The following is a 14,682-nucleotide window of genomic DNA, read 5'->3' as shown; positions in this document are numbered from 1 at the left end:
AGTAGGTCAGAGCACTACGATTCTCAGGATACTTGTGCTTCCTGGCATAACACAATACTCTAACTATCAGTTTGACCGGATTCTTGATCAGTGATATGTTTTCCAGTTTGTGTTTAAATAATGAATGAGATATTATTATTAGAGACAGTGCTACTCCTGATGGTATGATAAATATTAAATTTGAAGTAACATTGTCAAGCAGTGACAAATAGTCACATAATAGCCACGCAATTGGATAAGCGGCCATGTTCCAGTATATGATAGTACTCAGTTCATTAGCTGATCCTCCAATTAACTGATCAATGTTATACTGAATGACATTAGCAGCAAAAGTAATGAAACCAAAGTTATTAAGCACGTAACCAGGAACAATCCAAATCTGCCCCATGAACCCATAACAATTGTTCAAGATGAATAGAATTCCAGTTACAATCCATGATATGAAGCAGAGTATGATACCAGTTGTTATTGCTCTGTATCTTCCTATGTAGACATCACTTAACAGTCCAATGAAAGGATACAACATATAACAAATAAAAGGAATAAGTCTTCCTAAAATTGAAAGGCTTCCAAGAAACTCAAATGCGCTGGCATATGAAATTAAATAAAGCTGAATGAACATCAAGTAATTCCAGAGCAGCACCATAATAGCAGGAAAAGATGTTATAGGAGCTACATATTCTCTAGCCCTTGAAAGAGCCATTACTGTCACCTCCTTCATTTCTGTAGGCATGACTACTGATAACATAATTATGTAAACTTCATATTATCTTATCAGTGACTCCCACTACAGAAGAATGAGCATGTTTACATACAAATGACTATTATGATCACTAAAATTAATAGGCAGAAAATACTGAATAGAATACAAATATAGCCAGGTTCAATCTGTGGATATAGATCTGCAGAAAGTTTGAGCTGATTCAAACTTTAATTTTTCGAGTGTCGGCCATTTCAAGAAAATGCCAAAATTCTGAAAATTACCCAAGGCTATAGCCCATAGTTTTTTTTCAAAAAATGGCTTTTAAATTACCCCAAATTTTTATTACATTTTCTGATACATATTGATGTACATGTTGTAGAAAGTTAGTATCCATGTTGCAACTAAAACATTTTTAATTATGGCTATTTTAAAGATACATGTACATGTAGTCTATGATACATTGTCAAGAACAGCTTTACATTATTATCCTTTTAATTTTAGGGTGTTTTACGTAATGAGGAAGACCTTTCACATTTAGGACAAGACTTTAGAGATAAGTATAAAAGTCGTAGAGTTGACCTGTTTGATGATGAAGGATGGTAAACATATCAGACTGGATACTCTACATTAGTTATACTTTATGAACTCACATACAATGTACTCTTACTAATACATGTACATGAACATTTGGACTCCAAACAGGACCAGTTGGCATTAGTAATCTCTTTTAGTAAAATGTTTTATTGATAATAATAAAGTACAGGTAATAAAGTAATAATAATGTTGATGTCAGATTTTATCAAAAAAGTTGAAAGACAATCTACATGTAAAGGATAGTAAATTAACATAAAGAGCCTATTAGTGACAGAACACTCTAAAATTTAAATTATACATTTGCAAAATTTGCATTCTTTTATTCAATTAAGCTTCAATTACTATTTTTTTCTCAACAATTTCTTGATGTCTCTTATATTCATCTTCTTGTTCCATGTATCTCTGATAATGATCATCAACTATCTGAACAATATTAACTTCATTCTCTCTCACACGATACTTGTAATGTCTAGCCAGTATCACAAATATTATCAGTATAAGCAACTGGAGGAAGCACACTATTATGTAGTAATGCAATAAAGATTTGAAGTAAGACTGCAACACAGAATCAAAAGCATATCCTGCAAGTGAAGTATAGCAGAATCCAACCATCATTCCTCTCATGTGTTCAGGAGACTGTGCTATTGTAAACTCAAGGGAAGTTGGAAATGTAAGAAAAAAAGAAATTCCAAGCAGTACTTGTTGAATTATTAATAGAAAACCATACCTGTATGGGAGATAAATTTGCATTAATAATTGAACTATGCACCCAAGTAAAGCAAAGAGGAGCCCAGCACTCATTCTAGTAAGCATACTGGGTATATACTTGTGGAAGCAACCACGAATGATGAACTGATAAATGAAGAATAGGAGTACAATAGTGACAGGATAAGCATCAATGAACGTAATCATGACACAGTCTAGATCTACTAATGATTCACTGAAGCAATCACTATCAGAAACTTTTGAAATGAGTCCAAACCCAAGGATAGTAATAAATAATGGTAACATACGAAAGAATGTCTTCACATCTTCTACCTCTTCCTCTGTGAATGGTCCACCATATTTATCCTTACCCAGGTCTATTCTTGAAGGAGTCTCTTCCTCCCAGTAGGTCAGAGCACTACGATTCTCAGGATACTTGTGCTTCCTGGCATAACACAATACTCTAACTATCAGTTTGATGGGATTCTTGATCAGTGATATATTCTCCAGTTTGTGTTTAAATAATGAATGAGATACCAGTATAAGAGACAGTGCTACTCCTGATGTTATAAAAAAGACTATCTCTGCAGTAACAATGTCAGAGGTACCAAGTAGACGTAACCAATCGCCTAATATCCATGCAACTGGTAAAGCAGCAATATTCCAGTATATTATAGTACTCAGTTCATTAGCTGATCCTCCAATTAACTGATCAATATTGTACTGGATTATATTAGCATTAAAAGCAGTGACACCAATATAGCTGATAACAACTCCAGGAAGAATCCACATCCTCCCCAAAAGCCTGTAGCTGTTTAATATAAAGAAAATTCCAGTTGTAATCCACGAGATCAAACAGAGTACAATTCCAATCATTATTGCTCTGTATCTTCCTGTGTAGACATCAGTTAATAGTCCAGTGAGAGGATACAACATATAGCAAACTAAAGGAATATAATTTGCTGATGTTCCTATCATCCTACTAGCAAATACATTCAAATAATGCTGAATAGTCATCAGATACACCCAAACAAGAATCATAATAACAGGGAAAGACATACTAGGAACTGCATAGACTCTAGCCCTTGATAGAGCCATTGTTATCTTCTCCTTCATTTCTGTAGAGGAGGCAGGTGTAACCAGTTTACATTAACAATTACATGATTGAGTGATTATGTACTTATATGGGATACAATTTACTACTGTTATTGTTAAAATGTTTGCAGTTTTTACTATGGTACTCAAAATTGTACTAGATCTACCATAATTATTGTCATACCAAGTATAAAAATTAATTACTAATAATCATTATTTATATAAGCAAAAAATTTATATCCAATATAGTCTAATTATACATTTTACTGATTAATGTTCAATTATTATTATTTCACTCTCAGGAATTTCTTGATGTCTCTCATATTCATCTTCTTGTTCCATGTATCTCTGATAATGATCATCAACTATCTGAACAATATTAACTTCATTCTCTCTCACACGATACTTGTAACGTCTAGCCAGTATCACAAACACTATCAGTATAAGCAACTGGAGGACACACACTATTATGTAATAGTACCATGCTTTAACAAAATGTGACAGCATAAAAGCACAAGAGTACCCAATTCCAAATGAAAAATAACAAAGTCCAACCATTATTCCTCTCATATATTCTGGAGATTGTGCTACTGTAAACTCAAGTGAAGTAGGAAGAATGAGAAAACATGATGTTCCAGTTAGTACCTGCTCAACTAACAACAAAAAATCATACAAAAGAAACTTTTGAGCTAATACTTGAGTTATGCAACCAAGTAAAGCAAAGGCAATACCAGCACCCATTCTAGTAAGCATACTGGGTATATACTTGTGGAAGCAACCACGAATGATGAACTGATAAATGAAGAATAGGAGTAGGACAGTGATGTGATAAGTACCATAATCTTCAAACATTAAACTGTGTAAATCTATTGAATACTTTTTGATGCTATCTCCACGAGGAACCCAAATATGAAGAAGGACAGAAGTAACCTCAAATGTAGCTATTAGTATCAATGGTAGCATACGAAAGAATGTCTTCACATCTTCTACCTCTTCCTCTGTGAATGGTCCACCATATTTATCCTTACCCAGGTCTAGTCTTGAAGGAGCCTCTTCCTCCCAGTAGGTCAGAGCACTACGATTCTCAGGATACTTGTGCTTCCTGGCATAACACAATACTCTAACTATCAGTTTGATGGGATTCTTGATCAGTGATATATTCTCCAGTTTGTGTTTAAATAATGAATGAGATACCAGTACAAGAGACAGTGCTACTCCTGATGTTATAACATTACAAAGTTCATAGTTCAGTAGCCATAACCAATCACTTAGAACTAATCCAACTGGTAGAGCAGCAATATTCCAGTATATAATAGTACTTAGTTCATTAGCTGATGCTCCAATTAACTGATCAATATTAAACTGAATGACATTATTGATGAAGCTTACACAGCCAGTGTATTGAAAAAGGGCAGAAGCAATCCATAGTTTGGGATTATAGTAGTTGAATGCAAACGCAGCTCCAGTTACAATCCATGATATGAAGCAGAGTATAGTACCAATCACTATTGCTCTGTATCTTCCTATGCATACATCAGTTAATAGTCCCAGGAAGATGTAAAAAATGAAGCAAAAAAGATAACCTGAAATAATAACAAAAGAACTTTTAATGACGGCTTTATTATACGAATGAAACTGAAGGTAGAGTTGAAGATTCATGAGGTAATTCCAGACAAGAACCATAATAGCAGGGAAAGACAATACAGGAAATACATAAACTCTAGCTCTTGATAAAGCCATTGTTTTACTGTAGGAAAGAAAAACTAAGTGTTTACGTTGCTGTGTGCTTTTTGATTACCATATGTCAAAAAAGTACAATTGCCCCATTACCAGACAATGAAACAGAAAATGAGCAGCTGACAATGAGAAAAGTTATCGATAGTTGAGTTTAAAGTATACACAAGATGATTGGATCTGCAGCATTTAACTTTGTCATGAGTAAGGTCATTTCTTGATCAAAATGATTTTAATCTACTGCAGCTTTAAGCCTTGTTAATACCGCCATAAAACGCAATGCAAATGAACGCAATATCAAATTTTGGCCAATTTTGCATCAACTTCAAAGCGTTTTTGTGTCAATGCCTACCAATTTTTTATCATTTTGTCAAATGTAAACCTATATGAAGTTTAAATTCAAATTTGATTTAATTTTAGTATTTTTAAACGACAAACGATAGAAAAAAAATAGACTGAAACACATTATTAATAGTCATGTACTAAAACTGTTTGTAATTAATTCTCTCATTATTAGTCCTTAAAACAACAAACAACAAACAAATTCAATAATAATAATAATCATAATAATAACTAATTATCATTATTATAATAATTACTGCTGACTGGCAATAACACTAATAATAATAATAATAATAATAATAATAACAATAATAATAATAATAATAATAATAATAATAATAAAGGTGGGTACTATTATTTTTAAAGTTTCTTTCGTTGCTCATTTCTTACGACGGATCCTGACTAGTTCTTCATGAAGTTGCTCTAATTCCTTTTGTTTTGCAACAATCCTTGCCTGTGCTTCTATCTCACGCTTCATCTTAACAACCTCGCTAGTTGGACCTTTCTCATTCTAAATTGTAACAAATCATCGATTATAATTGGTGCATTAATAGTAAAGTACTGTATAAAAATTTAAGAAATGACAATAAAAATTCTTCAATTTTTAATCCAATACATTTACTAAAGCATAAGGATTTAATGTAAAGTGTGATAAAAAATTATTTCTGCAACCATTTACTACTTAAGGCCTTCATACACGAGGCAACTTGTTGCTAGCAACCAAGCACCATGTTGCCAAAAATAGAACATCTTTCTATTTCTGGCAACATGTTGCTTACAAGATCAAAGTAACAACAAATGTTGCTAGTAACATGTTGAAAGTCTTAAGATTAATGGTGACTCTCTCATTGCAGCGAGAGAATCCTGTAGAGGGTATTACTGTAGCTATCAATGTAGCTTACGGGTCCAATTGATCTTCCAAAGGCATCAACTGATCTTTCCTTTGCACTATCAACTGAGTCTTGAGCTGCCTTGACAAGTGCTTCTGTAGCTTTCTTAACTTGTTGACCGGCTCTCTATTGATATAAATAACAACAACAATAACAACAATGCTTTTATATTCCCTATTATCTCTTATAACTCTCGCTTTTCTCTCCCATTTCCCCAGTTATCCTTTACTTGTAGTCTCTTGTTATTCTCAGAGTGGGCATCAGCCTTAACTTGAGCAGCATGAAGGAGCTGTACGGTAGTAGCAGCAACTGCTTTAGCAGCTCCAATGAGCCTTCCTTCCTGGGCATCTCCTTCACCTTGAACAACATCATTAGCTGCTTCACATAGCTGACTAGTGGACTCAGCTACCAACTTGGCCTGTGGATGAGAGAGACAGAAAGAATAGTAATAATAATAATAATAATAATAATAATGATAATGATAATATAAATATACAATTGATTGATAATTTTTCACTTCTAAATAACATAAATAATTATAAATGTACAGAAAAGATAGCATGAAACTTTTTGACACTAATTGAAAATAAATGAATAAGATGATAAAATGCTTACAGCAGACACGAGTCCATCAGACCACTGACTATCAGCAGGGACAGTTCCAAGGGAGACCTTCCCTTGCTCTGTCAGTTCACGTTGTGTGGCTCTAGCCGACTGTACCAGACTCTTAGTGGCAGCTGCAATACTCTTGGCAGCCTCAAGAATCTGAGCATCAAAACTGAGATTAGCATCAGCAGTCTAGAGGAAGGGGGAGGGGGAGAGAAAGTTAGTGAAATAGCATAACAACAATGATAATGTATAATGTGGAATTCTATATCTGTACAATAATTAATAGCAACAATAGCTAAAACTATATCTAAAATTTAGATATTATGTTCAAAATAGCTTGGAAAAACTGGATTTGCATAACTTCTATGCACCATTATTTTATCAAATTTTTAGTAATTTCCTAAAAATTTATCCTTTTCCTAATCCACTACACAGTACTACAAATGTTTTTCCAGTACATTAATACTTACTGGTGCAACCCTCAGTGTCAGTTCTCCAAGTTTCTTAGCGGCGGCTTCAATGGAGGCAGCAGCTGCAAGGAGTTCTTGCTCAGCCCTGACCTCGGGATTACTCATATCAATGAAACCAGCTCCTTCTTTAAGCTCACCGGCAACCCTCACAATGTCACTGACGGCACTAGCAACCTCTTTAGAGAATGGGAGGAGCTTCTCACGAAGGGAGGAGTCACTAGGTTTAAGGACAATTTGATGTACCAGCTGGAGCAGAGCTTTGTAGGCAACGGCACATTCTCTACCACAAGCCATGACCCTAAGAAATAAATGAGGATTATAAATTTGTGTAAAAAATCCAAACTTTATTGGAATCAGCTCAAACTTTAAACACAACATAAGAACATGTATATGTATTAGATAAAATTATAAAAATGGAGAATTCTCTCCTTTTCGTTTTTGGCAAAATTTGGCCAATTACCCTGTACTTATAGTACAGGGACTTTGGTCCAATTTTGGAGAAACTTTAAAAATTTATAAAAAATCCAAATTTGATCGGAATCAGCTCAAACTTTCTACACAACATAAAAACATGTATATGTATTAGATAAAATTATAAAAATGGAGAATTCTCTCATTTTCATTTTTGGCAAAATTTGGCCTGTGACCCTGTACTATAGTACAGGGACTTTGGTCTGATTTTTGATTAACTTTGAAGAACAAAATGCTATCATTATATGCATATAAATCTTGTCCCAAATAAGGTCCATCAAGCAATCATATAATGATGACATTACTTTTCAGTCTGTTCCTTGGTCTGTGCAAAGTTCTGTGCAGCTCCTTTGCTGATCAAGAGGAGATCATGAACAGCCTGGAAGCTGAGATTAGCAGCTGCCGATATATCAATCTGCTTGCAGCTGTTACCAGCTGTGACCGTCTTTGAGGAGGCGAGGGTGATCGCTTTTGTGGCGTTAACGAGTTTCTCTGGAGTAGCTTTAGCTTTATCTAACTGAGGAGGCTTAGAGGATTGGAATTCCTGCAAGAAGAGAGTTTACTAATAATATACTAGCAATAACACTAATAATATACTAGAAATTTACTACTAATATACTAATAACACTAAAATAAAAAGAGATTTACTACAAGGAAAAATAAAAATACAGATATTTACACAATATACATGTACATTTATGATAACATACATGTATATATCAATATACTAGTAGTATAGTCAGTATACTATCAGTATATTATCAAGGCCTTACCACAAGATCGCTTTCGATGGAGTCGATGGTCTTTTCAAGCGACTGGACGCCACGAGCAGCTTCACTTTCAACATTCTTAACAGTCTTCAACAAACGACTAACTTCACCAACCATTTTCTGAGAGAGAGAGAGAGAGGAGAGAGAAAGATAAAACAGGTGCGTAATATTTACAAATGTTCTATTACTTTAGCGACTTCCTTAAGATTCTCCATGGCTGGGTCGCTGACGCTCTTTCCTGAAGCAACTTTAGTAGCATCAATGAGATTACCCATTGCATTGGCAACATCTCTTACAGCATTGAGCAACAGCAACTAGAAGAAGAAATAAGAATAAAATAATAATAATAATAACAATATAGCAATTAAAATCAATATTGTCACTAAGAATGATAAAGGAAAAATGGAGAAGGAAAGAGAGAGAGAGAGAGAGAGAGAGAGAGGGAGAGAGAGAGAGAGGGAGGAGGTAGAGATGCAGAAGAGAAGCTAACCTGAGCCTCAACATCATCAGAGGTAAGTGATGAAGCTCCTTTCTTGACTTGGTCTGCTCCAGTTTGGATTGTATTGACAGCTTTAGTGGCTGCCTCAGCTAACTGCTCCTGGGTACCACCAGCACTGCTCACCAGACGCTTAGTATCATCAACAAGACTGAGAGAGAGAGAGAGAGAGAGAGGGAAGGAGAAAAAGTTAGGATATACATTGTAGAGAGAATAACCATAAAAATAACATAAGGAAAATGCATAAATAAATATCTTCGCTGCCCAAAAATTGTTTTAATTTTGAGAAAACAAATCCTTTACTTTTATACTAAATATGAAAGTGGATTTGAAAAATAAAACCGACTGGCTATTCAAAAAAATTTGGGATTAACATACGTTTTTGCAGTCTCCACGATTTGGTGACATGCTTCAGAAAGACTCTCAGCTTCTCCTTCAGTAGTAAGAGCTCCGGCAGTAGCAAACATGGCCGACGTCTCAAGATCCCCAACAATTCCCTGAATCTTGTTAATGGCCTCAGTACAGGCCTGGGTACCAACGGCACCTTTCTGAATGGTGGCAATGACCACACCCACCTGTGTAATGAATAAATAATTAATTAATGACCACACCCACCAAAATAATGACTGATTAAATACTGATATACTTAATAATTACGTAATATTAATATTAATAACTCACGTTTTCATTGACAAATTTGGCTTGAGTGTTAAGATCTCGTCTCAGAGATTTATCTTCAGGAGCTGCTTGAACGCTGGAGCCGTCTTTAACCAGCTGCATACAAGTATCACCTAATTCATGAACTGCCTCTTGAAGTTTAGCTAGCAGCTGTGGGTGGGATACACAAAACATGAAAAATATCCAATAATTTACTAGTTCATAGTCTCAGTATACTCTGAAACTTTACATGCATGTACCGGAAAATGTAATAAAAATTGGGAGCCATTTTTTGGGAAAAACCATGGGCTATAGCCTTTGCTTCATTTCAATAATTGGTTTAATTGATTTTTAAAATGGCTATAACTCGAAAAATATTTGTTGGAATTGGCTCAAACTTTCTACACAGCATAAGGACATCAATATGTATCAGAAAATGTAATAAAAATTTGGGGTGATTTCGGAGCCATTTTTTGAAAAAAACCATGGGCTATAATATAGCCTTGGGTATTTTTCAAAATTTTGACGTTTTCTTAAAATGGCTATAACTTGAAAAAATTAATCCTGAATCAGCTCAAACTTTCTACACAGCATAAGGACATCAATATGTATCAGAAAATGTAATAAAAATTTGGGGTGATTTCGGAGCCATTTTTTGGAAAAAATCATGGGCTATAGCCTTGGGTATTTTTCAGAATTTTGATGTTTTCTTAAAATGGCTATAACTCAAAAAAATTAATTCGGAATCAGCTCAAACTTTCTACAAAGCATAAGGACATCAATATGTATCAGAAAATGTAATAAAAATTTGAGGTGATTTTGGAGCCATTTTTTGGAAAAACCATGGACTATAGCCTTTGCTTTTTTTTTCAAAAAATTGGTATAATTTTTAGGTGACAATTATTGAGAAAAAGCCAAGCAATGGTAGGACTTGTAACTTCAAATACTCACATTATACATGCATAATGTACTGCATGTACCATGAAACTTATTATGTACATGTACATGCACACATACAACATCCCAAGTCAGTAAATTCTAGTATATTTCAGTATACCTCATCAGACTCAATAGTGGCGAGTGCTCCCTGAGTAGCGTCAGCAAGTTTAGCATAATTAATAGTAATCTCTCTACTGCAGGTGTTGATCTCTGATGGCTTGCTTGACGCCTTCATAGTGATGTCCCTTGTTGTGGTAACGATGGAGCGACAAGCCTCCAAGGCCTGGGTCTGGTATTCAGTGAAGGTCTTAACGTCACCGCTGGGCATGTCGGCAATACGGGCCTGAGCTTTGCTAATATCCTCAACCATACCTTAAGAGAGGAGGAGGAGGAGGAGGATAAAAATATGTATATATAATAATGTATTTTACATGTTGTGTATTAGGAAAAGGAGAGAGAGAGAGGGGGGGGGGGAGAGAGAGGGAGAGAGAGAGGGAGAGAGAGAGAGGGAGAGAGAGAGGGAGAGAGAGAGAGAGAGAGAGAGAGGGAGAGAGAGAGAGAGAGAGAGAGAGAGAGAGAGAGGGTGAGAGGGTGAGAGACAGAGAGCCCCCATTAGCCCACCAGTAATAAGTCCACTCTCGGCTCCAGCTTTCTCCAACAGTTCAGTCAGCTCCACAGCTGCATCAGTAAAGAGTTTAGCCGCCTCATCAACTCTCCCATGAGCTTCCTCACTCTTAGGATTGCCTCCGCTCTCCTTTGAAGCATACACCATCTGTAGACCAGCTTCAGCCATCGTCTTTGTCTTCTCAAGTAGGTTGCTCTGCATTTGTTGTCCGGTGGTACGAGATGCTGCACCTATGGCTGCTCCGGCAAGAGATGGGAAGAAGTTGGCGACAGCTGTTACTTGATGACCGAGTTTCTCGGCTTCGCCTTTGGCAGCGAGAGATAGTGGGGTTATGTTGTCTTTGATGTCACCGACGCTTTGTAGCATCTGCTCTTGGAAGCCCTAATTAATAATAATAATAATGAATAATGAATAATAATAATGAATAATAATAGATAGATCTTTCTGTTGGTTTACATGTATGTGAACATGTTACTATATGCCATAACAATGTCCTGATTAAACATGTACATGTACATATGTTGTATGTATTTATTATTATTATTATTATTATTATTATTATTATTATTATTATTATTATTATTATTTTTTTTTTTTTTTTTTTTTTTTTGCTTAAAATGTACAAGTACATGCATTTTGCTTTTGCATATAATCTTAATTTATTCATCTAACATCTACTGTACATCTAAAAGTGTATACTCTTTGATATAAAATATTAAATAATATTCAATAAATTACATAAATATATTAATAAACACACTCTCCCTCACTTGTAGTGAACTGGAAGCATTAGGCTGTAGTCCCCCAGTGAGTGTGGCAAGCATTGCCTGGTCCAGTTGGTTGATGGAGTCATTGAGTATATCAATAGCATCGTCACACTCATTCTGTCCTGGACACTTGGTTCGTATTGAATGGAGTAAAGCCTTCATGGAATCAGTAACAGCCTATGGAGACAGAAAGGTAGGACATTATACATTACATTACTGATGCTGTACACAAATTCTGTGGTCTGTGCATGCCTATTATTGAATAAAATGGCTAATAAATCATTATCATTATCTTAATATTATGCTGCTTCTTAAGATATAAAAAGGAAGGACGTAGATTATACATTATAAGTACTACATTAATTAATAAAACTATTGTTAAAATTACCATCATTATCTTGATATTACGTGTACAGGCAAGGAGAAAATTTTTTTAAATAAATATTTTTGACTAACTTTAGTATGCTGGGCCAGTAGCTGCCACATGCTTGAATCATTAGGATCTATGGCAAGGTTCTTAGCAGACGTCAGCAATCCATTGGAGCTCTTTATCACGTTCTTTCCGGCCTAAAAACAAGGACAAATAAACCACACCCACTTAACGAGAAAGGGAGGGTACCATGACAATGGGCTCTTGAGCAACACGAGCTTGGGCGCTGATTTTAGCCGGAGTACTGGCAAACTGAGGGGAGGAGGCAAATGTAGTGAGAGCCTCCACTGCATCAATGAGAGGTTTAGTGGTATGGGCACAGGCCTCACGGTTTTCATCAGAAATATCAGCTGCAAGTAACTGCGGAATGAGAGAAGGAGAAACGTAATTATACATTAAATTTAATACAATCAAGTGATTTATAATTACTGTATTTCATATACAGTAATGGTACATGCATTAATATATCAGCTCATTTATAAATTATAATAATACTACTTTAAGTAGCAAACTACATGTATAAGTAATATTTTAATAGATGCTCATCAAGCAGTTACTAAATAGTTACTTAACTGTTCATAATAATTAATAAACTAACCTTAATATTCTTAACAAGGTTAGCAGTGGCGCTAGCAACATCTTTGGCTGCTTGTACAAATTGTTTCTTGGCCACAGGATTAGCTGTGCGACTGGACGCTAGTTTACAAGCATTGCAGAGTGTACCAGTGTGTTTAGCTATTACTGTAGCTGCTGATAGTACCTGGAATAGAGGGAGAGAGGGGGAGAGAGAGAAAGAGGGGGGGGGGAGAGAGATATTAAATATACTAGCTAGAACATATTTATATCTCTTTACTTGTTCTTGAGTAGAAGAGGCGCTCAATAAACTCTCACAAGCTTGAACAATGGCTTGTCTGGCTCTAGCAAACTTGGCTTCGTCAACAAGACCGGGGACAGCAGCAACACTTGAGGGATCAGCAACACCAACCAAATAAGCAGCCTATAGTAATGAATCAAGGAATGAATGAATGAATCAAATAATCAAGAAATGACTCATGGAATCAAGGAATGAATCAATCAATAAATGAATAAATCAATGAATGAATCAATGAATCAAGGAAGGAATCAATGAATCATAGAATAAATCATGGAGTGACTAACCTGAGCTGCAGCTTCTGTGAGTTGACAAACGGCTTGAGCACAAGAGTCAACAGCAACACCAAAGTTCTCAAAGTCTCCTTTCTTAGCAGTGCTAGTGATCTGAACCCCTGATTCACCAAGAGCCTAAATAAAATAAATAAATAAAATATAATAAATACAATAAATAAATAAATAAATAAGAGCAGTTATAGTAGAGATACATGAATGTGGAATAATGTAAATTGAATTACACATGTCCATATATGGCCACATTCTACTGTACGTGATTCAAAATCAAAATAAAAGATTTGTACACACACAACTGTGCACCGAAAGGTTTCCTGATAGAGTAGATAGAGTTACGCAATCTACTCCAGTCCCTCGATTCCTAGTTTCCTACTCCATAGCCACTCTGTTACAATGACGCTGTTTTAAAATTCAAATATACACGTACAGTAGCAATTAAAATTTAAAAAACAAACAACATGAAACTGCAGCCTCCAGTGAACATATACCACCATCTCTTAATATCATGTAATATTTGTATTAATTGTATTATATGATTCATCTGTGTAAAGATGAGAGCTTCAATTGAGTACTTGTTAAGTCCAACAACATAAACTATGCAACATTTGTTGCAAACAACTTGTTGCATGAAACACAGTTTGTAAGGAGCCAATGAAGATTGAAACATGTTGCATGAAATAGAACTGTTCCTTATTTCATACAACATATTGCAAGTTCCATGCAACAATTTAGTTGTTTGCAACAAATGTTGCATAGTGTATGTTGTGGGATTAGCAAGTACTCAATTAAAGCTTTCATCTATACCACATGATGAATCACAAATACCAGTTTCCTGTTTTTCCAATACCACAAGAACAAAAGTACAATAATCGAAGCCAGTCCTTTGTTGGCCAATTGTCCACATATAAACCACTACACACACACACAAACAGACAATCAGGCCATCATGTGTAGGTATTCCTTATTCTCTCATTTCAATGGCTTAGCACAAAGCATCAAAGCAACTTTTAGTGTCTTCTCCTCTTCTTGTAAACAGTCTCTCCTGCCCACTCTTAGCTTACATCACTGATTAATCCAATTAGTGATTAGTGCCGGTTAACTGTTTGTCATTGTTGTGTTAGCCAAGCCGGCTACACTTGTACTGATGCCACACACGTCTCACTACTACATGTGTAGGCGTTTGTACACTCACGATATCTCACCACATGTAAGTGGAGTGAG

General features: G+C 35.4%; 1 protein-coding gene across 1 annotated transcript in view; it reads right to left on the bottom strand.

Moving 5' to 3' along the window:
• Window positions 1–5,548: 5,548 nt before the first annotated feature.
• Window positions 5,549–14,682, bottom strand: part of LOC100641624 (talin-1) — a 22,266-nt gene continuing 13,132 nt past the window's right edge. The window contains exons 28-46 of the mRNA XM_019993581.1: window positions 13,456–13,578; window positions 13,151–13,294; window positions 12,896–13,057; window positions 12,487–12,657; window positions 12,324–12,434; window positions 11,871–12,044; window positions 11,097–11,481; window positions 10,594–10,847; window positions 9,561–9,707; window positions 9,258–9,454; window positions 8,874–9,030; window positions 8,572–8,697; window positions 8,387–8,503; window positions 7,919–8,157; window positions 7,143–7,440; window positions 6,679–6,861; window positions 6,293–6,481; window positions 6,076–6,189; window positions 5,549–5,684 (exon numbers count right to left, since the gene is read on the bottom strand). Of these exons, the coding sequence (XP_019849140.1) occupies window positions 5,553–5,684; window positions 6,076–6,189; window positions 6,293–6,481; window positions 6,679–6,861; window positions 7,143–7,440; window positions 7,919–8,157; window positions 8,387–8,503; window positions 8,572–8,697; window positions 8,874–9,030; window positions 9,258–9,454; window positions 9,561–9,707; window positions 10,594–10,847; window positions 11,097–11,481; window positions 11,871–12,044; window positions 12,324–12,434; window positions 12,487–12,657; window positions 12,896–13,057; window positions 13,151–13,294; window positions 13,456–13,578 (3,423 nt within the window). The 3' untranslated portion in view covers window positions 5,549–5,552. The remainder of the gene's footprint in view (window positions 5,685–6,075; window positions 6,190–6,292; window positions 6,482–6,678; window positions 6,862–7,142; window positions 7,441–7,918; window positions 8,158–8,386; window positions 8,504–8,571; window positions 8,698–8,873; window positions 9,031–9,257; window positions 9,455–9,560; window positions 9,708–10,593; window positions 10,848–11,096; window positions 11,482–11,870; window positions 12,045–12,323; window positions 12,435–12,486; window positions 12,658–12,895; window positions 13,058–13,150; window positions 13,295–13,455; window positions 13,579–14,682) is intronic.

The sequence above is a fragment of the Amphimedon queenslandica genome, unplaced genomic scaffold, assembly GCF_000090795.2.
Source record: "Amphimedon queenslandica unplaced genomic scaffold, v1.1 AMPQUscaffold_13491, whole genome shotgun sequence".
NCBI lineage: Eukaryota > Metazoa > Porifera > Demospongiae > Haplosclerida > Niphatidae > Amphimedon > Amphimedon queenslandica.
Note: the sequence above shows the minus strand (reverse complement) of the source record. Positions and strands in the feature narration are given on the sequence as shown.